The 24,768-nt window shown below is 34.0% G+C and overlaps 2 protein-coding genes and 1 long non-coding RNA gene across 10 annotated transcripts; 1 reads left to right on the top strand and 2 right to left on the bottom strand.

The window, feature by feature from the left end:
- Positions 1 to 3,038: 3,038 nt before the first annotated feature.
- Positions 3,039 to 10,481, bottom strand: LOC130945295 (uncharacterized). Its single transcript, XM_057874027.1, has 10 exons — positions 10,145 to 10,481; positions 9,637 to 10,070; positions 9,297 to 9,558; positions 9,224 to 9,237; positions 8,979 to 9,135; positions 7,739 to 7,867; positions 7,328 to 7,534; positions 3,999 to 4,127; positions 3,531 to 3,737; positions 3,039 to 3,070 (listed from the first exon to the last, which is right to left on the bottom strand). Exons 1-10 carry the CDS (start codon positions 10,479 to 10,481, stop codon positions 3,039 to 3,041), a joined length of 1,908 nt encoding a protein of 635 aa, XP_057730010.1.
- A 6,639-nt stretch (positions 10,482 to 17,120) lies between these two features.
- LOC130944142 (uncharacterized) lies at positions 17,121 to 20,378 on the bottom strand. Of its 4 annotated transcripts, XR_009071974.1 has the most exons (7): positions 20,233 to 20,378; positions 19,980 to 20,135; positions 19,225 to 19,281; positions 18,936 to 19,082; positions 18,389 to 18,489; positions 18,140 to 18,234; positions 17,121 to 17,401 (listed from the first exon to the last, which is right to left on the bottom strand). It is a non-coding gene; the product is annotated as an uncharacterized LOC130944142 (long non-coding RNA). The 4 variants fall into 4 exon arrangements; XR_009071973.1 differs by lacking the exon at positions 19,225 to 19,281; XR_009071972.1 differs by having other exon boundaries at positions 19,980 to 20,354.
- A 392-nt stretch (positions 20,379 to 20,770) lies between these two features.
- Positions 20,771 to 24,047, top strand: LOC130946420 (uncharacterized). 5 transcript variants are annotated; one of them, XM_057875168.1, is made up of 5 exons: positions 20,771 to 20,832; positions 21,542 to 21,628; positions 21,743 to 21,840; positions 22,330 to 22,646; positions 23,355 to 24,047. In XM_057875168.1, the coding sequence occupies exons 2-5, from the start codon at positions 21,620 to 21,622 to the stop codon at positions 23,765 to 23,767; spliced, it is 837 nt and encodes a 278-aa protein (XP_057731151.1). In that variant the 5' UTR covers positions 20,771 to 20,832; positions 21,542 to 21,619; the 3' UTR covers positions 23,768 to 24,047. The 5 variants fall into 5 exon arrangements, with proteins under 5 accessions (XP_057731151.1, XP_057731154.1, XP_057731155.1 ...); XM_057875171.1 differs by having other exon boundaries at positions 20,801 to 20,848; XM_057875172.1 differs by lacking the exon at positions 20,771 to 20,832 and adding an exon at positions 20,857 to 20,875.
- The last annotated feature ends 721 nt before the right edge of the window (positions 24,048 to 24,768 follow it).

The following is a 24,768-nucleotide window of genomic DNA, read 5'->3' as shown; positions in this document are numbered from 1 at the left end:
TTGTTATTGATGTTGAGAAATCATGATGGGAGGCGATAGCACTATCACAGAGAAATCTATCCAGTCACCTTTTAATGCTAGTTCCATGCTCGTTCTCCTATGCCTATATCATCGCAACGCATGGTCCAAGTGGCACTGCCTCTTTTCCCATGTCATCGTCGCCCTCCGCCGGATGCGAGACTTCTACATGCAAATCTCCTTTTATTCCCTTCATATTCAAGATTGTTCCATCCGATACCTACAAGATTTGGAAGTTCTGTTATTCCCATTATGGACGTTACGAAGGCAAAGCTGGTAGGAAGGACAAATTGGAGGTGACAGGAAAAAATGGAGATGATTGGAGAGTGAAAGGCTAAGGTGTACGAAGTGCACAACTTGATCTTCATTTTTCAGTCATAGAAAGTTGCTGACGTAGACTCTGATGTTGCAGGGAGTGAAGTAGTATTGTCGTTGGAGCTGGACGAAGATGAAAATGGTTTTCTAGTGGCAGAGAATCCAAGCTAAAGATTCCAATGCCGCACAAGAGAAGGCACAGTAGCTTCGTTTGTGAAAAAAGAGAAAAGTGTGGATCTACCGTCGATGGTGGCTCCTCTACCAAGAAAGTCATCGTTTAGTTTGAGCGTAGTAGCACCGCCTCAAACCAAGGAGAAAGAGACGGTGAGGAGTCTGTGCCTTCATTGTGGCTGACGAATCCATTGACTTCATGTCACGATATTGAGTGAAGCAATCATGACAAAATTGATCAGGGTTGAAGAGGGAAGAAAGGTTTTCATTGGTCTAGAAGGTCTCAAGGTTGAATTCTTAGGGGAGGGACCAAATTGGGTTCAAATGGGAATGTATCCACGTCACCTAGCCAAGTAGCCATTGGATCTATCCTGCGTAGTAAAAGATGGCTACATCAACACTCTGACACTGACTCAGCACTAGAAGGGACCCAAGGGTGCCTGGAGCTCTATCTGGAGGATCACTATAGTGAAATTGGAATTTTGATGACCGAATTGGGTAATTGGATGAATCTCAGGGACCATAATGAAAATTTACTCTGCATATCTAATATTTGGGGCAATAGTATGAAATATTAACTAAACCTCCTCCCCTTTTTGAATTTGTATCCATTTTGCGGTTTTGCACAATACTAGAGAACATAGTTATCAAAATCAAACTAATAATTAACTCAATTAAAATATTGGATAATCGTGTTAGTAGTTTAACTGTTAGATTATTAGTTAAATTGTTTAACTCGGCCATAATTAAATAAACATATAAAATTATAATAAAATTTGATAAAATAAATACAAATAATTGTTCTAAGGGTTACCTGAAACTGGTGATTTGGGCCTGAATGTGAGGTCCGGACTTCTTTTAGTGGTGATGTTAACGTCTCCTCTATTAGAATGAAGTCGTCCGATCTCTTTGAGTAAGAATGTGAGGTAGTACCTGCAAGAAACTCCGATACTTAAGTTTACATGGATCTTAGGTAGATTTAAGTAGACTGAGATTGAAGAATTCCTGAGTTTGATACATGTAAAAATGTTCCTGGAAATTCAGCCACGAATTTGTATAGAAAGTGTGGAATAAAAAGGTTAAAAAGAGTCTAGAAATCAAGTTTTAGTCTTATAGAGTTAGTATGATACAACATAAAGGATAATTCAGTCATTAAAGAGAAGTAGAGGGCTAAAAATATAATTAAGATAAGTTAGGTGCAAATTGTGATCTTAATAGTCGTAGGGGTAAAATTGTAATTATATAAAAGAATTTGGTCAAAATTATAATTAAAATAAAATTTTGCGCCTAAATAAAAGTTGTAGTAACATTAGGCTAAAAAGTGGAAGTACGATAATTAATAAAGTAAGAAAAGTAATCTAAGGATAAAATAGTCTTTTGGTAATTAAGGGTAAAATTAGTATTAATTAAAAGTGTCAGGAGTAAATTGGTAAAAGTGGAGTCAAAAGGTCAACTTGGTAATTTTGTCACTAATAAGACTAAACAATATTTACTTAAAATACTTAGGGATATAATAGTAAATTTAAGATAAAGTACGACATAAAAACAGTTAATTAACTTATAAAATGGTAAAAAAGTCTTTTTGAAAAAATATGAGTGTATAATGGTGAATTAGAAAATTTAGGGGTAAAAGAATCACTATAAAACCTAAGGCGAAGAGTTAAAGAGAAAGTTAGTGTAAACAGGACAAAATAGGAAATTTATAAAGTAGTAAGGGTAAAGTGATAATTTGTGACAAAAGTCTTAAGAAACCCAGAGAAATAGACTGGGCACTAGATTTATTCAAAAGTCTAAGGGCAGAAAACTCCCTTAGAGAGAGAGAAATTATTAAGATGTTTCGTAGAGAGAAACAGTAAACTCCAAGATACTAAAGGCTGCCTTATAGGGTAGACTTCCATCCTGCATAGCCAGAGACTATATGAACATACGAACGCCCTACCATAAGGACCGTTACTCACTATGAGAATATTTCTTGGCCATCTTTTCAAAGTTCTGCGATGTACATGGTTTATTGAAACTAATGAGGCCCCTGTGCGCGACTGTACACAGTGGAGTAACCATATCCAGACGTAGGGCTCGATAACGTCAGGTTGCAGGTAGTATAATAGTCTTAATGCCGTCTGCCAGAATGTCACGCTTTTGGTTGCGCCACTCTGATAGCAAGGATACTACGACATCATCCATGTATTTAATAATACAATTACTCAAAACCGTATCACGTTTCCTTGAGAAACCGGAAATTCTTTTTTTCTTGAAAACATACATACATACATACATACAAGCCAATCAATCACAGCACTTTATATATATATACTAGCAGAAGACCCGTGCAACGCATGAGTTGAAAATTTTTATTCATGACATAAGCTCAACTTTTTTAATTGTCTCATATTATAACTTTTTACATTAGTAAAAATCTTTGTCTTAAAATAGACATTAAAAAAATACAATCAAACTAAAATAATAATAGTAAAACCTTTCAAATAGACATTTTGTTTTCCTCTAATAAGGTGGTCATCATCGTCAATAACACCCTAATCCAAATCCATTGTCAGCAATGTTAAACCTGCATATCAACAAAGAACACTCAGTCAGTAGACCCATGGCACCTCTTCTAAACGATAGCCGAATATAGAATTTATGGCATATGGAACAAAACGAAACCCAAACGCAGAAGACAATACGAATTAGGAAAAAGTAGGATCCATAGGGGTATGGGAAAAATATACTAAACAAAGAATTCTGTTGAATAATCCACTTACCAAATTATATTTTTTGAAAAACTTCCGTATAAACAACATTAGATGTGGAGTTCCAATAGTTATCATCTTCATTAGACAATAATATCTTCAATTCTGATCCTGTTGTCACTATAGATATCACAACATATAACTGTCCATGAGAAAAAATTGCCCGTTGAAGATAAATACCAACTAGAGATAAAGTTTGCCCTTGACTCTTATTAATAGCCATCGCAAAACAAAAACTAATTGAAAATTGCCTGCGCTGAAATTTAAAAGGAATACCAGAATCACTCAGTACTAAATTCATCCGAGGAATAAAAGCTTTGTCACCAATGTTACTTCCAGACACAATTTCAGCACCAATAATATTATCTCCAAGATCTTGAACAATGAGTCGAATTTCATTACACAATCCATTTGCCTTATCTATGTTCCTTAGCAAAATAATAGGAGCACATTTTTTCAATTTAAGAACATGATTTGGTATCTCTGAACATGTAATCTAATTCAAAAACTCAGTTGTCAACCAATCAATTTCAATCCCATCTTGACAATCACTTCTACAAATAGAGTCAGAACTCAAATAAACCTTTTTCTAACCTAGGAAGTGTATCAATAACAAAATCATTTATCTGCTGCATAATCCTTTTTCTAACCTAGGAAGTGTATCAATAACAAAATCATTTATCTGCTGCATAATATCAACAGTAGGAGCAAGTATAGCACGTTCTTAACAATACAAAGCATTACCATGGTTATCATCAATATGTGAATATATAGTTGAAATAATATCCTGAATAGGATTGTCAGTCGGAGGAATAAGTAAATTACTTGGAATATCAACAATAATTTCATCCTCTTTTTGAACCGCATAAGAACCTTCACCAATTTTTAAAATTCAATCAGAGAATTCTTTTACTTCATCCAAATTTTACACCAAGGAGTCTTTTTGCAACCGAAGATTTTTTTGTCAACCACATTACCTTACAATGTTTCCAAAGAAATGACGAATTAATTGAAACCATAACTATTTCAGCACGAGTTCCTTTAGGAATAACTAGTAACACTTGTCTAAAATCACCACCAAGCACAATAACTTTCCCACTGAAGGGAATATCACAAGCCGAAGACACATTTTAACTCATTAAATCTCGGAAAGTCCTATCAAGGGCTTCAAGTGCCAACTTATTCGTCATGGGTGCCTCATCCCATATTATTAGAGAAGCACGACAGATGAGTTTTGCTCTTTGGCTATCTTTCTTAATTGAATTAGTAAATTTAGGGGTAAAAGAATCACTATAAAACCTAAGGCGAAGAGTTAAAGAGAAAGTTAGTGTAAACAGGACAAAATAGAAAATTTATAAAGTAGTAAGGGTAAAGTGGTAATTTGTGACAAAAGGCTTAAGAGACTCAGATAAATAGATTGGGCACTAGATTTATTTAAAAGTCTAAGGGTAGAAAAGTCCCTTAGAGAGAGATAATTTATTAAGATGTTCCGCAGAGAGAAACTGTAAACTCTAAGGTACTAAAGGCTACCTTATAGGGTGGACTTCCATCCTGCTTAGTGATAAACTCCGATTTCGTAGTTTATCTTGTGCTTATTTTAGGGGATTTATTCACTTTTTCCCACATTTATTCAATGAAATAGCATGGTTTTGTAATTCTCCCTTAATTTATACTTAAATGTAAAAACATGCTTTTTAAGCCCTTAAATTGGTTATTTTAATTCACTTTAATTCCATTCGATGCCTTGATATGTTTGTTGAGTGATTTCAGGTTCATAAGGCAAGTATTGGATAGAAGAAATGAGGAAAGAAGCATACAAAGTGGAGAATGCATGAGGAAACAAGAATCGAAAATGCATCGATGGGCGCGCAAGCGTAAAAGGCACGCGCGCGCAAAAGTGACTTCGCATAGAGACGCGCACGCGTACATGACGCGTCCACGCGGATGAAGAAATAACCAATAGACGTGCACGCGCACATGGTGCGTACGCGCTGATACTCGCACGTGACTCACTTAAAGGCAAAACGTTGGGGGCAATTTCTGAAGCATTTTGGGCCCAATCCAACTCATTTCTGATGCTATTTCATGTAGAATTCAAGCTTGGGCAAAGGGGGAGCACTTAGTTGTAGCTTAGCATCATGTAATTTAGTTTCTAGAGAGAGAAGCTCCCTCTTCTCTCTAGAATTAGGGTTCTTAGGATAATTCCATCTTAGATCTAGGTCCAATTTCATGATTTCATCTCAATTCCTTTGTGAATTCTTGCTTCTACTCTTTGACTCTCATAGTTTGTAGTGTTAATTTTCCTTTTATGCTCTCTTTTATGCTCATGAATGCTCATGTTGGATTTAGATCTCTTTTAATGCAATTTGATGTTGATGTTTCTTTTATTGATGATTTGAGTTGTTAATTTACTTTTCTTGCAGTTGGTAGTTGGTAGATTTATTATTCTTGCATATTTATTATGCTTTTGATTAGGATATCTGGATTGAGATTAGCTAGTCTTGTTTGACTTTCACTAATGGAAGATAACTTACACTTTCTTCCAATATTGGAGATTACAAAATAAGATAAATTCTTGTCAGTTATTGTAGTTAGTGACTAGGATGGAAAGCCTATGATCTCAATCCTTGCCATGAATGTCTCTCTTTATTACTTGCTTTCTTTAATTACTTGCTTGATTTACTTTTCTTGCCATTTACATTTTCTTGTCAATTTCCAAATCAAACCCCTCTTGCATTTTCATAGCCAATAATTGAGCACTTCATTGTAATTCCTTGTGAGACAACCCGAAGTTCAAATACTTCGGTTAATTTTCATTGGGGTTTGTACTCGTGACAAAACCAAAATTTAATTTGATGTGAGAGTTATTTGTCGGTTGGGAGCTATACTAACAATGAAGTAACCCCTCTCTTCAAGAGGAAAGTCTAGACCGACAATAAATCTTCCCTATCACCTAGCCAGAGACTATATGAACATATGAACACCCTACCATAAGGACCGTTACTCACTATGAGAATATTTCTTGGCCATCTTTTTAAAGTTCTGCGATGTACATTGTTTATTGAAACTCATGAGGCCCCTGTGCGCGACTGTACACAGTGGAGTAATCATATCCAGACGTAGGGCTCGGTAATGTCAGGTTGCAGGTAGAATAACAGCCTTACTGCCGTCTGCCAGAATGTCGCGCTTTTGGTTGCGCCACTCTGATAGCAAGGATACTACGACATCATCCATGTATTTAATAATACAATTACTCGAAACCGTATCACTTTTCTTAGAGAAACCAGAAATTCTTTTTTCTTGAAAACATACATACATACATACAAGCCAATCAATCACAACACTTCATATATATATATACTAGCAGAAGACCCGTACAACGCACGAGTTGAAAATTTTTATTCATGACATAAGCTCAACTTTTTTAATTGTTTCATATCATTACTTTTTACATTAGTAAAAATCTTTGTCTTAAAATAGACATTAAAGAAATACAACCAAACTAAAATAATAATAGTAGAACCTTTTAAATAGACATTTTGTTTTCCTCTAATAAGGTGGTCATCATCGTTAATAACACCCTAATCCAAATCCATTGTCAGCAATGTTAGACCTGCATATCAACAAAGAACACTCAGTCAATAGACTCATGGTACCTCTTCTGAACGATAGCTGAATATAGAATTTATGGCATATGGACCAAAATAAAGCCCAAATGCAGAAGACAATAGGAATTAGGAAAAAGTAGGATCCATAGGGGTATGGGAAAAATATACTAAACAAAGAATTCTGTTGAATAATCCACTTACCAAATTATATTTTTTGAAAAACTTCCTTATAAACAACATTAGATGTGGAGTTCCAATAGTTATCATCTTCATTAGACAATAATATCTTCAATTCTGATCCTGTTGTCACTATAGATATCACAACATATAACTGTCCATGAGAAAAAATTGCTCGTTGAAGATAAATACTAACTAGAGATAAAGTTTGCCCTTGACTCTTATTAATAGTCATCGCAAAACAAAGACTAATTGAAAACTGCTTGCACTGAAATTTAAAAGGAATACCAGAATCACTCGGTACTAAATTCATCCGAGGAATAAAAGCTTTGACACCAATGTTACTTCCAGACACAATTGCAGCACCAATAATATTATCTCCAAGATCTTGAACAATGAGTCGAGTTCCATTACACAATCCATTTGCCTGATCTATGTTCCTTAGCAAAATAATAGGAGCACATTTTTTCAATTTAAGAACATGATTTGGTATCCCTGAACATGTAATATAATTCAAAAACTCAGTTGTCAATCAATCAATTTTAATCCCATCGTGATAATCACTTCTACAAATAGAGTCAAAACTCAAATAAACCTTTTCTAACCTAGGAAGTGTATCGACAACAAAATCATTTATCTACTGCACAATATCAACAGCAGGAGCAAGTATAGCACGTTCTTAACAGTACAAAGTATTACCATGGTTATCATCAATATGTGAATATATAGTTGAAACAGTATCCTGAATTGGATTGTCAGTCGGAGGAATAAGTAAATCACTTGGAATATCAACAATAATTTCATCCTCTTTTTGAACCGCATAAGAACCTTCACCAATTTTTAAAATCCAATTAGAGAATTCTTTTACTTCATCCAAATTTTACACTAAGGAGTCTCTTTGCAACTGAAGATTTTTTTTGTCAACTACATTACCTTACAATGTTTCCAAAGAAACGACGAATTAATTGAAGCCATAACTATTTCAGCACGAGTTCCTTTAGGAATAACTAGTAACACTTGTCTAAAATCACCACCAAGCACAATAACTTTCCCACCGAAGGGAATATCACGAGCCGAAGACACATTTTAACTCATTAAATCTCGGAAAGTCCTATCAAGGGCTTCAAGTGCCAACTTATTCGTCATGGGTGCCTCATCCCATATTATTAGAGAAGCACGACAGATGAGTTTTGCTCGTTGGCTATCTTTCTTAATATTGCACACAGATTCCTTGTTCAACTTGATTGGGATGCAAAATAATGAATGTGCAGTCCTCCCACCAGGTAGCAATAGAGATGCAATACCGCTAGAAGCAATATTTAAAACAATTCTCCTTTTTGAACAAAGACGCGAAGACAACAATTTTCACAAAAAAAATTTTCCAGTACCACCAAATCCATAAACAAAAAAGAAGCCAGCTCTTTTATTTGTAACTGCGTCAATTATTTTCTGGTAAATGAGTTTTTGTTCAACTGTCATTTTATTCAAATTTATAGCATGTTACTCCCGAAGTTGATGTACATCATAACTCAACTCATTTATAATCATAGAATTTGACAAATGAGAAACTAAATCTTGATTAGGAAAAGGCTTTTGGAAAAAATCTTTCAAGCTTTTGCCATTTATTTGCAATAATTTTTCAACTTCAATCAAACAAAGAATTTCAAGTTCTTCTTATGTGATTATGAGCTCTAAGAAATAAGTGAAAAAAAGAACACATAAATTACAAATAAAAACTAAACATATCATGATATAACCATTTACGTATAAACTTAATCAATAATAAATAATCAAACAGGAGTTTGCAAAATACCTGGCAATTACAACTCACGTCTTCTATAATATAAAATGTCATAAGTTAATAGTCTTCAAGTGTCTTTTCAAACTAATTCAGGTTTATTCATTGAATTAGATACCAACAATGTAACAAATAACTTACGAAGTTGAAAACCAGAAGACAGTTCTACAATTTTCTTAATAGTATTAATGAACTTTTGATCATCACTCAATAAACCAAGAGCATTGTAAGCAGCCTTGAAAGAATCATATAAAACACCATCAGCAGTACGAATGCTTTCAAAACTTTTACAACCCCTCTGAACATTGAGCAATAGACGCAAATAGAATATCTCACCCAAATCAGAATGGATAAAAGTTAGCCTTCCAATTGAGAACCTTCTCTACCTTGGAACCCATTCCTGAGTATCACACAAGTAAACAAATTGATTTGGATATTAAGAATATAACAAATGATTACCATGCGGGAACTTAACATCAGCTCGCATCCAAGCAATAAATATTGTATCCTTATACTTGTTCTTCTCAACAATTTTTGGAATCTTATCATCATCAGTAAATATCAAATTCTGGCTTCCAGGCAAATGGAATATCAACTGTTGAACATATGGCCACTTGTGAAGAATATCAAATGCATGTAATCTCCAAGCAGATTCACAAGGTGCTAGATATCGACAATCGTAGAATTGCTTAATCTCATCAACATTTTGAACACCATGTTCCTGAGTTTATACATTTTTAACTGTTGCAGTGACACGATTTGGGCCCTTGTTTATATATTTGAACAAATACTTGATAACATTTGACTTGTTACAAAACTCCAAATTGATATGAGCTCGATATTTCATTAGGAGCATTGGATTATAAGGAACAACAAACTGATTATCCACAACTACACCATTTATTATGTATGTAATCCCCATATTACGCCTTCTATATATTGGATAACCATCATTATCAAAACTTGTCGAGTCAACAAATTTTTTAGGAAAAAATTTAGAACAACCGCCATTTCTCATGCATGGAGAAGAAGGTCTTAATTTACCACAAGGACCATGAATCATATATTTGGTAACAACACTATACAACTTTGGAAATCTCGTTGGGTCTGGTAACTCAGCTGATATAACCCTATCCATGATTTCAATTGTTTGCATACTACGTACATTTTGAAGCCAAACCAATATATATGCATGTGGCAAGTCTCTTTTATGAAATTCAATTGTATACATTCCTGAACAAAAGAAAAATCTAATTTTAAATATAATTCATTATTAGATAAGAAACAAAAATCTTCATGAAATTTACCTACATTCACATGTCCAAATAAGACACCTTCCTTTAAATCAGTCATCAAAGAATGAATTTTCAATTCAAACAATCTGCATGAAAGATTGGGTCGATCAGATATAGGAATATGAGTCTGTTCAGTGTATTTTTGAAACTCCAACCAAGTTGGATTGCAAGTTACAGTAATAAATAGATCAGGGTATTTATATTGTTTGCAAATAGACATAGCATCCTGACAATTATTAAACATATATCTTCTTCCCCCAGTAAAAGAAGGCGGCAACATATTCCTAGTTCCAATGGACGATGCATCGATATCTCCTCGTTCCTTGGCCTCCTCAACTCTTTGCAACATATGAGATCTTATACTTTTTCTGGTCAAATCTAATATACAGAAGTCATTGTGACTCTACCATGCTAAAAGAATCAACAGTAAATTGTTGAAACAGCCTTCTAGATTTAAGTATTATCCCAAACTCAACATCTCGTTCTTGAATTCAGAAGCAAACAAATTCTCGAAGAGAAATTCTTTGTCTTGTGAGTATGTTTTCTCTACTTCTAACATGACGGTACGATATATCTTCTTGGTATCCATCTTTACTATATGGGAACAACAAATGATATTGCAATGGCCAATAGCAAGTATGTATCTTATGAATACGCTATAACTGTCCATTCTTAGAATGAACAATGATATCGCTTCCAGTATTTGAGCCATTGAAGTCACCAACAATAAGACCAGTAATTTTAGCACCTATGGGTTTACTATACACTCAAGGGTTTGCAGGTCGATGTCTAAACAACCGAATGGAAAAAGATTCATCAGGATGTTGCTGATAGAACTGTTTAACCATCTGAAAAAATTTAGCAACAATATTATTTTCATAGATCATTTTCAATAAATCTTCAATTAATGTTGAATCCAAAGAACCTATACCACTGGTCAAACTTTATACAAAAACAAATGTTAGGTACTTATACATAAAAAAGAATGAAAAAAAATTGAAAAAAATAATAGTTGGGAGTTACTTAAAACATAATCAAAATATCAAATCATACTGAAAAATTCCTTCTCTATTTGCCAACTCATTCTCAGTATCAAAGATATACAACTGAGCAAACTTTGGTGGTTTACCAGTCATTGGAAGTAAACTACCAATTCTGTGATAATTCTGACCACAAAGAATAAATTGAGGCGAACCTGTTCTATTACTAAGAGATGTATCAACCCTTCCACCAATAGAAGTAAAACAAAACAAATTATTATATGCCCGAATGTTCTTCAAAAAGTGTTTACTCCTTGGATCATTTTCATTGAAAAGCGATACCAACAATCATCGTGGTCCATGTATCCTATTTATAAAATAATCAATATCATTACAGTATCATATGTCACGAAAAAAATTGTGCTAATCAATATAGAAAAAAAAAACAAAAATATTGAACTTATTTATTAAAACTAATTACATACCTTCATTTTCATTTGGTGCAAACATCACATGATCCTTGATTTTAATAAGGATTGTGAATACATTATTGAGTGAATCATAAATAATACATTCAGTTAAGTGAACCAATATATTTAGTAAATCTAAAATTAAAAATTAATAAAATAATAAGAAAAACTCAATTATTATTAACCAATATATATATATATATACACACACGTATAAAATGCGGGTCAGATAAAATTGAGCTTAATCCGCACCTGAAAATCCTATTCAAACCCTATCCTAGTTGCAGCTGAGGCTTGGCACAGATGAAGGATTTGTACGCCTCTCATCAAGCTGCATCCGGGTTTAAATTCCAGCTGAGACTGGATGTTGTTTAATTCCGTAGTATCCATGTAGTGTGTGTGAGTGTGTTGTGTGGATGTGTGAAACATGGGACTAATGATGGACACAAAGACATGGACATTAAATGTTTAAAACGTGTTTGGTAGCAGAGACATAGACAGTGGACATATTGTCTTTGGAACAGTTTTTTTAATTTTAGTGTCCACTCTTTTATGGAGGACAATGATGGACACGGGAATTAACAAAGTGGACACAGATTTTTTAATGAAAATTCTTTTCCATTTTATCCCTACATATTATTATTATTCCATTGTTACCCTTTTTTAAATCATATCATAAGCCCTAATTTTATGTGTTGTGCAGCAGCCTTCTCCTCCAAGATTATCTTCCCCATGCTCTCTATTTCGTCTCTCCTTCTTCCTTCTCTTTTTCAGATTCTTTTTTCGTTTCACTTCCCAGGTCTAGCTCTCTGTCTCTTCTCTTTCTCTTTGCTCTCTGTCCCTTTCTTCTTCTTCTTATTTCTCTTCTTTCTCCGGTGTTCTATTGTTTAATACTTTATCTTATTCTTCTTTCTTTTTCTTTGTTTATTTTTCTTCTTCTTTACTGTCTCTCCTCTTCATTTTTTTGTTCAACTAATTTAATTACAACATTTCAAAAGCAAAATATTTATTAGAGTTTGTCACAACTTTTGGAATTCATGTGTTCTTCTCTTTCTCAGTCACGCATGTATATAACTCTGCCTTTCCTCTTTGTTTCTTAATTTCGTTTGCATTATTTTACTTTAAATTATTGGGTTCTTTTGAATTCTTTTATTTTTATTTGTTTATATTGTTTGTGATTTGAAAATGTAAAAATTGAATATGGACATGAGAAATGGTCTTTTTGGTGTCAAAATTTTTAATTTATGCAATCCTGCTGTGAATGAATGATTGAACATATTTTGTTTAGAATGGAATAAGGAATGAAAAAAAATTATATTGAACTCTTCTTATTGATTTAAATGCAAAAATAAAATAATTAGTTGGTGATGTTGTTATTTTTATTCTTATTGATTATTTATAGTATTTATGTTATTTTATAATAAATTATGATTTATTTTTTATCTGTTGTTAAGGAAGAATGGAACCATTGGACCACTCTGAACAATTTAGGCGATTTTTTTTATTATTTTATGATTGAGATTGAACTTGAGACAGCCACAATATTAATTTTGATGTTTGCATTTTTTTTATCTGAGAAATAAGAGAAGGAGACATTTGTTGATTAGGAATAGAGAAATTAATACTAATCCCTTAAGACGGAATGTGTTAAGCCGCATCATAGGAGGAGGCGATAGGAATTGTATTTGGGAATTAAGGATGAGCGTAGATGCATTAGGAAGATTATGTGAGTTACTTAAAGTTCAGGGTGGATTAAGCGATGAATGTCATGTAAATATACCTGAGCAAGTGATTATATTTTTAATAATTTTAGCTTATCATAAAAAGAATTGCACACTCCAAGTTAGATTTTATAGGTAAGGAGAAACAATAAATAAGTATTTTAATAAAGTTTTGTCGTCGGTAATACATGTCCAAAGCCTGTTGTTTGCAAAGCCTGTTCCTGTTCCAGATGACTGCATAGATCCCCGATGGAAATGGTTCAAGTACGTTTCGAGATATGAATTTTGTGTACGTACTTAGTGGATGGGAATGATTCGCATCGGATTCAAGAGTCCTTAGAGATGCAATTTCACGTCGTAATAACCTCAAGATACCAATTGGTATGTAATAGTTAAATTTTAGGTAACAAAAACACTTCAAAATTTTTAATGCATACAATTTTCTTAATCCTCATAATGTGTCTCTTTTAATTTATAGGGAATTATTATTTAGTGGATGCTGGTTATATTAATTGCAAGGGGTTTCTAGCACCATATAGGCAAACTCGATACCACGTACAAGAATGGGCCTATGGTAGAAATGCGCCTAGAAACTTTCGAGAATATTTTAACAAGAAGCACTCTTCAGCTAGGAACATTATTGAGCGTTGTTTTGGTTTATTGAAGAAGAGATGGGCAATTTTGAGGAGTCCTTGTTTCTACCAAATCAAGACACAAAATAAAATAATTATTGCTTGTTGTTTATTACAAAATTTTATTCGGCTTAATATGGACTCCGATCTTGAGGAGGACATATCACTTGAGAATGAGCAAGTGCTTATTGGAGAGAAGCATGGTGATAACCAAGATAGCGATGATGAAATGATTGACAGTGTAGAGGGCAGCAATGAATAGACTGTTTGGCGAGACAACTTAGCACATGAAATGTACAATGAGTGGATGCATAGCCTAATTAATTAATTGTCATATGATTGGCTTATTTGATTGAAAATGTATATTATTGATTCATTTTGATTCATTCTCTCTAATCTTAATATTCTCTGAAATCTTTATATTCCTTAATTTGTTACTTGTACAATCGTCTTTTCTTCCTTTTCCATATTTTTCTTCAACAGTGTCAAAGTGGTAACATCAACTAAGACCTAATCATATAACTATTTTTCTGAGTTCCTAAAAGATGGATCATCTTTCTTTGTAGCCTCCTGTTTTCACATTTCTGTGATTTCTGTTTATATCTACGTCTTGCATTTTCCTGCTTACAATCATATTTAACTCTTTTCCAGCCCAATTTACCTTTTAGATTGATTGAAAGATTGGTTAGCTTTGTTTCATAATATTTATTATATCTGGTGGGTTTTCTTATCCTTTTTAATTCCCCGTCTAATGAATTTAATAAAAAAAATAGTTTCCAACTAACTTGCCATTCCTTGATTTCTTATCAAAATTTTTAGCTTGGTTGGAAGTTGGAACTCATGCTTAGCTCACTTAATCTCTTGTTGTCACTTTCTTTCAAAAACAAGCATTGATTACCTAGATTTTGAAAAAATAATTGATGGAAAGGCAACCTGAACTATACATACCAATGTTCAAGCTGCTAGTTGCCATGTCTTAGGACACCTTCACCAAAGAATGTTCTTCTAGCCAAGCTAACTGCCTTTGGCTTGTGTTTGATAGTTTGGCTAATTTATCCTTCCTTGGGTTCCCTTCATCTGTTGTTCCCTCTCTTAGCATTGGTCATCACCTGATCTGTTCCAACTTTTTCGCATTCTATTTGTCTGAAGTGTCCCTGTACACTCTGTTTGGACTTGTATGGCATGGAATACTGTATCTTTGGTGCTATTTGGATCTGCTTCCCTTTGAATGGCTGTTTCTCTGTTAGGATGTTCTCTTAGGTTTTAAGTCGTTGTTCTAATGATTTGATTTGTTTAAGGAGTGCTTAATTGTAATGAGCTGAGGAATGAAGTATGCTTCCACTTAAGGTTCATTGATTTATTTTAATTCTTGCTTTGATTACTTGTCATATTGGGTTAAACTTATAATCTATTTGTATTGTGCTACTCTCTCTCTCTCTCTCTCTGGATTGGATCAAAACTGCAGATTCAACAAAGGATTTGATGCCTCTTAAAAGTATGAGGTGCATTTAAGGAGATATGCTTTTGTGTTGTATTGATACATTATATGTGTATTTTATTTGAATTATTATGTGTATTTTATTTAAATATATTGTATTGATACATTATAAAGATAATGTCATGATATGTTTATGATGTTCAATTGAATTTTGATTTAGTTAATCTAGATTGTAGGGACAAATAGACAGACATGTTTGGACTGATGAGGAGACAGAGGTATTTGTTGGTTTTATGGAGGAGCTTGTTATTGAAGGAAGAATAGTTGATGCAGGTCAATTTAGGTCTGGATCTTTTGAGAAACTTGCTGTAAAAATGAATGAGAGGTTTCCAAGTGGTGATTTTCAAATAACTCATTGCATAAATAAGGTTAAGAGGTTGAAAGAGAAATATCAATTTGCTGCTGACATGGCAGACTGTAGTGGTTTTGGATGGGATGATGTGAAGCAATGTGTGGTTGTGGACAACAAAGAGATCCTCGCTGCTTATATGAAGGTTGGTTTACAAGTTTGATTTTGTTGAATTAATTTTATTCTACTTGATAGTCTGTCCTTCTTTATTGATCTTTTTTTTTTATTTTTTCTAGAAACAAGGAGTAAGGTTGTATACTCCAGGAAAGCCTTTTCCCCTTTATACGCGCTTGGAAAAAATATTTTGTAAGGAAAGAGCAAATGGGGATGCTGCTGTATGCGGCAATGACGCTGAAGAAGAAGTGCAAATGAATGGGTATGAAGAAATGGACGAAAAAGATACGGATTTCTTTAACTCAAATCATGATTGTAGTGAATCTCTACTCCAACAATCAAATTCTGTGGCTTCATCTTCTGGGAAGAAACAAGGAAAGAAGCCTTCCTCATTTAAAGCGACAAAGAATACCAAGATGATGAAGGAGTTAACTGACACGCTGAAATATGTGTTCGATCAACAGGGAAAACGTTTGGATGCTTTTGCCCAAGCTATGGTAAACACTCGTGAGGAAAAAAAGGCTGGTGATATACTCAGCGAACTTGGATTCACTGATGATGAAGTTATTTCTATTGCACTCAGGTTCTCCACAAATTCTCAACTGGAAAAAATGTTTTGGTCATTGGGAAATAGTCAGAAAACCGGATTTATTAGAGCTATATTGCATACTTAGAATTAGAGTTAATCTCTTTGAGTTATCATTTTATTTTGTGCAGACTTAGGTTCAAACAAGCATAATTTTACATGCAAGATTTTTTTGATGTTAGTGCATAGTTAGTTTTACGTATTGGTTTTAATTATGCTACTGCAGAAACTTGTTCAAAATGGGTGCTTAATTGTTTAAGCTTTTGGTTAGAAATTGTTTAATTGTTTTAAGATTTTGGTTAGAAATTAATATCTTGTATATGGTTTAAAATAAATATAAATTCATTTATTGTAAATTATTTTTTTTTTAAAAAATAATGTCTTTTTCATAAGGTTACGTCCAGTCTTCGATGTTAGTTTTTCCGGTGTTCATTGTTAATAAGGTTGAAGAGTAGATAATTTGCAATTAGTAGACCTCATTTCATGGTGTTGCACTAGTTTGGAAAGGTTTCTTATGCAAAAGAACCCAAAATAGTTAAACGGAGCGGTTCAAGAACACCTGGGAAACTCATATATTGTATTTCACAAAAATCAACCATGTAGAGATGGAATGAACAAGCATAACTCAAATGGTCCACTTCTGAAAAATAAAGCTCGAAAACTATTATTAAGTGTAAAAATAAGTGACACAAGTTCTTGAAACTTCAGGCTCAACGATATTCTACATGTAAATGCATATGTCCCATGTCCTAAACATGTATGCATATTCTCTCTTCTCTCATGGAAATTTGAAATAGAATAAAATGATGACTGTGAATAATATTTTAAAAAAAAATAAAATATTAAGCAGTTGCAGTTTGATCATTTTGTACTTCATCAACCATCAGCCATTCCCACCTCTGAAAACCATCAGTCCTTCCTGGAACAGAGAACACACAGTTAGTCAAATTTCCATGCTTCAATTACATTTTATGCTACATCAAAACTACAATGCAAAAGCATCTCAATTGATTAAAACAATGGCTTTCCTCTGTTACCAAAAAGAAAAGTCTACCCAAGCTAGAAACAAAAGTGGGGTGTTCACGGAGAGAAGTCCTAGCCTCCTAGGTCAGTTTGTGGTCAAAACTCCCCATTCATACCCCAATCCAGAGGATCTAAATGTGCTTGGCTGTGGCAGATAGCAATAGCTCTTCAAAACAGAGCTTGCCTCTAAAGTGAGTAAGAGCCTATCCAGCTTTTGCTTAATCTAAGTGCACAGCAATATTTATTTACAAATGAATTCACTCTTATTGGTTCACTTTACAAACAAGCTCCCTTTAAAGGAGCCTTGTCTCAATTTTAACAGATGTGCAATGTTGTCAAAGTTGAACCAATAAGACCAATACTAAAGCAAAATACAATAATTATCAATGCAAAGCAATAATCTTTTTCATATACAGGTATCTAAACATGCATGCTTGAAGTTTCAAGATATGTGAGCAGCCCATAGCTCAATGAATTAACGGGAAAGCAAGTTGAAACAACGATATACGACCGATCAATAATAACATGCAGAATAGAATTGCACTGCTACGTGAAATGCTAGCAATGCAAAACTTTAGTGAAAGGAAATAACAGCAACCAAAACATTACATAAAGTGAAGGTTTGAAGGATTACTTGAAGAGTTTCTCTGTAATATAGTTCAATCATGCAACATCGGCACCTATAAGTTCATCAGCCTTTTTTCCATTTTGAAAGAAATGGAGTGTTGGCTGCACAAAAGCACAAGGGATTATAAATATGAAGATAAGTGTGATTGATGGACACAGTGAGATATATGGTCCATACCTATGTAAGATTTTATGTATACAAAGAATAACAGAACAAATGAATTTCTAACCAAAAGCTTAAACTTATGGTCCATACCTTCATGCTGCTGCTTTTCTTTTCTTTTCCCTTAGCTCATTTTCTTCTAGGAATTTTCTTTCTTCACCTTAAGCTATCGGCACCTTCACCTTGGTAGAATTCTGGCAGGAAGATCAACCAGTGTTAGATTAACAACTACCAAAATTACCAAATTAAATGGATGACACGAATCTTTCAAACTGAGATGTATAGGAACAGAATGGACAATAATATAAGGCCACTTGAAACGGATATAAGGCCACTTGAAACGGAGTTCCCTCCGGCCCTTCGCGATATATAACACGAAACCCTTCATTATCCTATTTTATCTGTTTAAAGAAGTAAAATTACAACAATGCAAATTACTGATTTCAAGTTCTATATCTAAAAGGATGGACAATAAAAATATAGCATAGTTGTAGTGTAGATAGCATACTTTCCAATCAGTGTATGATGGTGTACTTGTACTAGACCCTTTACTATATTCAGAAACACTCCTCAACTATAGTACTAATAAACATTCAATCATTACAAAGCAAATATGGCTAAGGAATGCTGTTATTAGTACCTTGTTGTTTTGAAGAATGCAAGAGTTGAGTCTGAACAAGGTTTTTGAGCATGTGATAATTTGTCATATGAGGTGAGGCAAGAGTGTTGTCCAGCCTCTCCCTATACAGCTCCACAATCTCTCTTTTCTTCTCCATCTTCTTTGCATCTCCAAAGAAAAAAAAAAAAACAAGAAAGTCCCTTTTACTAAAAAAAAACACAATCTTCATGATAAGCTCAATTCATATAGTCAAGTACTAATAATAGTATCCAGGTAGTAAATTTTGATCAAAATTTAATATTGCACTTACATGAAACTTTGCTCAGTTTGGCTTTGAATGACAGTAAAAGATTGGAATTTGCAGAAGCTAAATCAATGAAAGAATTATTGAGTTGGTAATATGATAATTAGAAGAATATATAGAGGATATTTTCTTTATAGTGGGGGACAACAAGCTAACAAGAACTGCACAAAATAGTAGAATTCCGTAACTCCCAACCAACTCTAACTATTATGAATACTGCTAAGCATTAGCTCCTTAATTACCCACTTTTAAGGGTTTAACTAATGATGTATATTTACATGAGTTTGATTTTGAGTAAACAATCGACCCTGTCTTTATTCTTTCTTCAGCAAAGACAATATAGGAAACATTACCCAAATTCATTCATGATGAAGCTCATCCACATACACATACATAGCCATTCTAGATATAGCTCAAATATAATGACCAGAAACAATAATCAATAACAAAGATGATTCACAACACTGTCTATTTTTCAATAACAAATTTCTTATTGTATAAAATATAGTGTTCCAACATGGAAGTGCTCATAAAACTAATAATGAAATCCATGAGCCAGCACTCTGCCATGAAAGTGCAGTGCTTTTTCAGCGTTACCACATAGACAGAGAGCTTTGATGATTGTTGTCAACGTTACGGTATAAGGCTGAAAATCACTCTTGAAAATCTTTGCAAAAGCAGAGACAGCAAGAGTGGTCCAAATCCATTCCGCAGGAACAATTGATTAAGATATTCAAAGTAAATAAGTTGGGAGCGATTACCCTGGATTGCAATTGCTGAAAAAGGGAAATGGCGGTGGGGCAATGGTTGGTCTTGGCAAGAGATCCCAAAATCTTGGGGAATTGAAGGATGGATGGAGGGCGACACATAAAGAGCATGCGAGTGAAGGAATCAACAGCTTCATCAAGCGATTGGGGCTGAGAGTGAGAGTGAGAGTGTAGGGATGAAGTTGAAGGGAAGCAAAGACCGAGAGCGGAATGAGGAACAGAATTTGGGATTTGAAGAAGAGCGTACCTTAACATGATTCGTGAGAATGGGAACAATGACAACATTCTTGCAGTCAAGAGAGGTATGGTAAAACGGAATGCGATGTGTTGAAGAGTAGTCCACCGGAGAGAGTGAGAAAAGTTTAGCGAAAGGTTAGGGAGGGCAAGGAATAGAGATACAGGGAAGGAGGGGAGGGATGTCTATTTTATTCATTTTATCTAATATTTTAGTCTTGTTTATGTATTTTTATGTGTATTCAAATATGATATTGAATATTATATTAGTAATGTTTTATTTATTATATTCAAATATAATACATAAACAATAATTTTTAATGTCTTTGTCCTATTATTTCTGTTTCAGTGTCATCCTCTATTCTATTTTTAAAAACAAAGGCAGCCTAAAATTTGGATTGTCCAATCCATTTGACAAAAAAAAAAAAAACTATCCTATTTATTTATGCGGATCGAATTGACAATGGTACCCTTCCTCGGGGGCATATTGTAGGTTCTTCTGGAAGGTATTAGACGCACACCATACAAGGGGTGGGAATAGAAGATTCAGATCTCAAGTCTCAACGGCTACCTTCTACAATCTTTCGCGTATTCTTACTTGCCTTCGCACATTGTTAGTTCTCTCTCTGGTATATTCTACGGAAATTAACTATGATGTATGAATAATCTTTTATTTTAATTTTTGTTTTTGATGGTTATTCTGGATTGGATCTGAAACTTTGAAGCTTTGGAGTGCTGGTCCTGCCCTAATTTCTGGGAACGAAAAAGCAATAGCATTTTCAATTAACGTTGTCGGTTATTATTATTATTATTATTATTATTATTATTATTATTATTATTATTATTATTATTATTATCTATTTCCCAGATTCTTTTAGTTTTGATGATGGCGTTTGGATTTAATTAATCTCATATGCGTTTGGCTTTTTTCTTTAATACAGATACAAATGGGCAGAGATAGGATATTTTCTGTACTCATGTTTAGATAGTATAGAAAATACGAGAATATTTTGTCAAATTTTAAATGTATTTTAGAACCAAAACCAAACGAGTTTCTGTTTATGGTTTCTCTGGCTTTTCCTTTTAGAAACAGGTATCCAAAGTGCAGCCCAAGGTACTTGGAACGAGAAACGACAGATTTTTTCTTTTATTTATTATTTCATATGTATCCGAAATTGGGGTAGAAGTGAAAACAAGTGCAAAGAATTGGCGTGTTTTGATATAAATGCATGGATCCTTCTCAATTGAAGACTTGTGTCCCTTCCAAGGTTTATGGTTGATTGTTTAAGCCTCTTATGTAGCTGCCTTATTGATTCTGTCAGGTTCTTGAGGTCTATTTGATTATATCAAACACCACACAGTTTATAGGAGGCTAACTAGTTTATATTCAACTGCAGTAGATGGCTGAGGTATGTGCATATGTGAACTAATTATCTCTGCCTATTTTTGTTCCTTTCTTGTAGTTTGATATACTTTGTGCTTTGCAATTGCGTACACATTTATCCTATAATTTATCATTGCAGGAGGGTTACAGGGTTACTCTAAATATTTATGACCTAAGCCAAGGACTTGCTCGTCAGCTTTCAACTACTTTCTTGGGGAAAGCCATTGAGGGCATATGGTGAGTGTATCTCTTTGGTGATGAGTTAAATGCTCTCCATCAGAATGCATAATCAGTTATGTTACTCTACAAATATGGACTCGTAAGGATGTGTAATTTGATGCTTTGATCTGTGGATTTTGAGCAGTTGTTGAAATAGTGCAGAAATAGATATTTTCTCCTAAATCCCGGACATTCTGATGCCTTTACTTTATTTTTCTTTTCCTCTTGCATTTCTCTGTAGACAGGCCAAATATCTTGAATGTTCAATTATTTTTCTTTTTTTATTGTATATTTTATTGATTAAATTGGCATATCAAAATGTTATTTAACTTGCATACTCTGTTTGCTGAGCTAGTGTAGAAATTGATAATATATGACGCAGAACATTCTAATGCCTTTGTAGTCATGCTCATGCAATTATCTTGAATGTTTAGTTTTGTGTTATTTTATTTTTCCTTTTACACATCGGAAGGGTGTTAAAAACTTTGGATCTCTATTTGTTTGCAGGCACACTGGAATTGTGGTTTATGGTAATGAGTATTACTTCGGTGCGGGCGTGCAACATTCTCTTGCTGGATCAACACCTTATGGAACTCCGCTTAGAGTGGTAGAATTAGGTGTCACACATGTCCCCAAGGATGTGTTTGAAATGTATTTGCAGGAGATTAGTCCCCGTTACACAGCCGAGACATATAGTTTGCTTACGCACAATTGCAACAACTTTACCAATGAAATTGCCCAATTTTTGGTTGGTTCAACCATTCCGGAATATATCCTACAACTCCCTAATGAAGTAATGAGCAGCCCAATGGGTGCACTTATATGTAAGTCATCATCTGCTTTACTCTGTTCTTCAAGTCTCAATTGTTATGGTTGTCCGCATTCCCTAGATATGGATAATTTTATTACCAGTGAATTGATAGGCACTATTATTACTAGTAATCTGCGTTTTGAATTTAAAAGATGCTAATGTAAAAATAAGTAGGGAATTTATTTCTCAATATTAGTGGAAGAGCAAATGGGGCAAATGCAATTGCAATCAAAAGTATTTATTCTCTACTAGATAGAGAGTAAGTTCTTATGCAAAATAGAAGAAAGTTGAATTCTATTAAATATGGGTGTTTGAAACTATTTTATGGTAGATGGCATTTAAGTGTTTTTATGCATTTGGATGTGGAACTTGATGACATCAATGTTTTCATGCATCTGAATTTGTAACTTCTTTTATTTATTTCGTCTTACTTGAGCATTCAATGTGGCTTTGCATCTCGGTAAAAATTACTCATCTCTTACTCCACTCCCATTTTTCTGATAGTTATCTGCGAACTACAATTATCAGGTCTGTGTTGAAGAATTTTCCCTTGTGAATGTAGAATGGTCTCTAGAGTTGCAAGCACAATGTATTATATGATGTTAACTTGAAACTGCTATAAAGATATGATTATTCCTTAAGCTTTTCTTTTTCATTTATGTTGATGTGTGCTTGGTATTCTATCATCTGAAATCTTATATTTATAATCTCAATTTTCCAGTGCCCATGATACAGAATTTGGAGGCAACGTTGAAGTCAGGTGGAGTTCCTCAGGTACCGCAATTTAGGCCCCCAACAACTAGTCCTTTGCAACCTCCCTTGACTAACACTGCAAAGACTAGTGTTCCTAACTCGTCCACAGATGATGGATCAAAAAGCGGAGATGATAAATCTAAGACGACCGGAAACTCAATGTCACCCTCTGCGAAACCAACAAGCGAGGCACAACAAATGTCATCTCCTAAAGGGGTTACAGGAGATCCCCTTGGTGATGCTCGCAGTAAGGTTCAAGATGAGATCGTCAAAGAGTTTGCAGCAATTATGGCAACTGGGACAATGCGTGCCAGCGAGGCTGCAGCCCTTGCCACTAAAAGAGTTATGCAAAGATATGGGCAAACTGTGGCGTCATCGTGAGTGCTAGTAACTCTGTCTTTGAAGTGAGTTTCAATTTTCCTCACTGCCAATGTTGTTTACCTAATTGATCATTGATACCCTACTGGGTTCCAGATTACCCTATATACTAATGCTAGTATCTATCTCAAGATCAGGGCAAGCAAAATGCATTTTGCCCCTTGGGTTTTCGTGCCTTGTCAAAGGATTGAATATATTTTGTGTTGTCATTTATTAATTAAAAATGTGACGAACATTGTCTAACGATTCTACTTTTCTTGGAATGCATTCTTTTAAAGTAGTATTTTAAGCTGTGGCATTTCTTGATTTAGTAATTATAGTTACATAATATTTTTTTTCCCCGACTGTCTCTGTCGAGTGAAGCTTTTGTTAGTGACGGGAGGTCCCTATTGTACGTTAGTGATGATTCTGTATATTATTTCTCAATATTCTTGAGGTAATATTTAAAATGGCTCTTGAAATTGGATTTTCGACTCAATTTAACCTTCTAATTGATCCAAATTATTTTGAGGTAAAGGAGTTCAAAACAAGGTGGAGCAAGAAGTACAAAACAATCAAGAATTAAAAAAAAAAGCACAAAGAAACTAAAGAAAAATAAAGATTAAAGTAACACTTGCTGCTTTACCCTAAAATATTCTATTATGTTTTTGAGTAAAACAAATAGGTTTTTGACCTTTTTTTGTATGGATATTTTTATTTTTGACTATTGAAAAATATTTTTAAGTTTTGACGTTTTTAAAAGTTGGACGGAATAGTTCCTCCGTTCAAATGCCTCCTATACTCAAAGGAAAAGTCTGACATGGCTCCCGTTTGTCTCGCGTCGCATGACAGACTTCCCTCTCACGCGTACGCGTCGCTATGAATTCTCCACTTCATCCTAAATTCTCCACTTTGCATTTTTTTCCCATTTTTTTTAAGTCATTCTTGCCTTCAAAACTTTAAATCACTCAAACAAACATCAAGGCATCAAATGGGAGAAAAGTAAATTAAATTTAGGGTGTGTT

Source organism: Arachis stenosperma, chromosome 8 (assembly GCF_014773155.1).
Source record: "Arachis stenosperma cultivar V10309 chromosome 8, arast.V10309.gnm1.PFL2, whole genome shotgun sequence".
Taxonomy (NCBI): Eukaryota; Viridiplantae; Streptophyta; class Magnoliopsida; order Fabales; family Fabaceae; genus Arachis; species Arachis stenosperma.
Note: the sequence above shows the minus strand (reverse complement) of the source record. Positions and strands in the feature narration are given on the sequence as shown.

Excerpts from the sequence above, each read along its gene's own strand:
- LOC130945295 (XM_057874027.1), bottom strand. The coding sequence starts at position 10,481 with ATGTTGCAAAGAGTTGAGGAGGCCAAGGAACGAGGAGATATCGATGCA. Across the intron at positions 7,535-7,738 it reads ACATATTGATGATAACCATG|GGATACCAAATCATGTTCTT; the intron begins GTAATACTTTGT and ends TTACATGTTCAG. Across the intron at positions 3,071-3,530 it reads TTTAGTACTGAGTGATTCTG|GTTTAACATTGCTGACAATG; the intron begins GTATTCCTTTTA and ends GTTGATATGCAG.
- LOC130946420 (XM_057875168.1), top strand. Across the intron at positions 21,841-22,329 it reads AAAGCCATTGAGGGCATATG|GCACACTGGAATTGTGGTTT; the intron begins GTGAGTGTATCT and ends ATTTGTTTGCAG. Across the intron at positions 22,647-23,354 it reads CCCAATGGGTGCACTTATAT|TGCCCATGATACAGAATTTG; the intron begins GTAAGTCATCAT and ends TCAATTTTCCAG.